The sequence below is a fragment of the Chaetura pelagica genome, unplaced genomic scaffold (assembly GCF_000747805.2).
Source record: "Chaetura pelagica isolate M959 unplaced genomic scaffold, ChaPel_1.0 scaffold2350, whole genome shotgun sequence".
NCBI lineage: Eukaryota > Metazoa > Chordata > Aves > Apodiformes > Apodidae > Chaetura > Chaetura pelagica.
In genome coordinates, this window is record NW_009951767.1 from 21085 (window position 1) to 21609 (window position 525).

General features: G+C 63.4%; 1 protein-coding gene across 1 annotated transcript in view; it reads left to right on the plus strand.

The window, feature by feature from the left end:
- Positions 1-479, plus strand: part of LOC104386839 (protocadherin gamma-B3-like) — a gene marked incomplete at its 3' end in the record, with an annotated part of 9696 nt that extends 9217 nt beyond the window's left edge. Inside the window, exon 5 of the mRNA XM_009995545.1 lies at positions 6-479. Within this exon, the coding sequence (XP_009993847.1) occupies positions 6-479 (474 nt within the window). The remainder of the gene's footprint in view (positions 1-5) is intronic.
- Between the last annotated feature and the right edge of the window lie 46 nt (positions 480-525).

Sequence of the window (525 nt, forward strand, 5' to 3'; positions counted from 1 at the left end):
TGGAGGTGGCTGGGGCGGGGGGGAGCGAGCCCTGCTGTGGGGCGTGCTGGTGGCGGCGTGGGAGGCGGCGTGGGGGCAGCTGCGCTACTCGGTTGCCGAGGAGCTGCCCAAGGGCTCGTTCGTGGGCGACGTGGCCAAGGACCTGGCGCTGGACCTGCCGGCGCTCCGCGACCGCGGCGTGCGCATCCTAGACAGAGGTAGGACGCAGTATTTCGCTCTGCACGGGAAGTCGGGACATTTGGTGACGGCGGAGAGGATAGACCGGGAGCAGCTGTGCGAGAGTGCGCAGCAATGCGTGCTGCGGTGTGAGCTGATAGCGGAGGGGGACATGAAGGTTTATGAAATCGAAGTGGAAATTACGGACATTAACGACAACGCGCCCAGCTTCCGAGAGGCAGAAACGGAACTGAGAATAAGCGAGATCACACCGCTGGGATCCCGGTTTCCCCTCCGAGATGCTCAAGACCCGGACGTGGGAAGTAATTCTCTGCAGAGCTACGAGCTGAGCGGCGACGAGCACTTCTC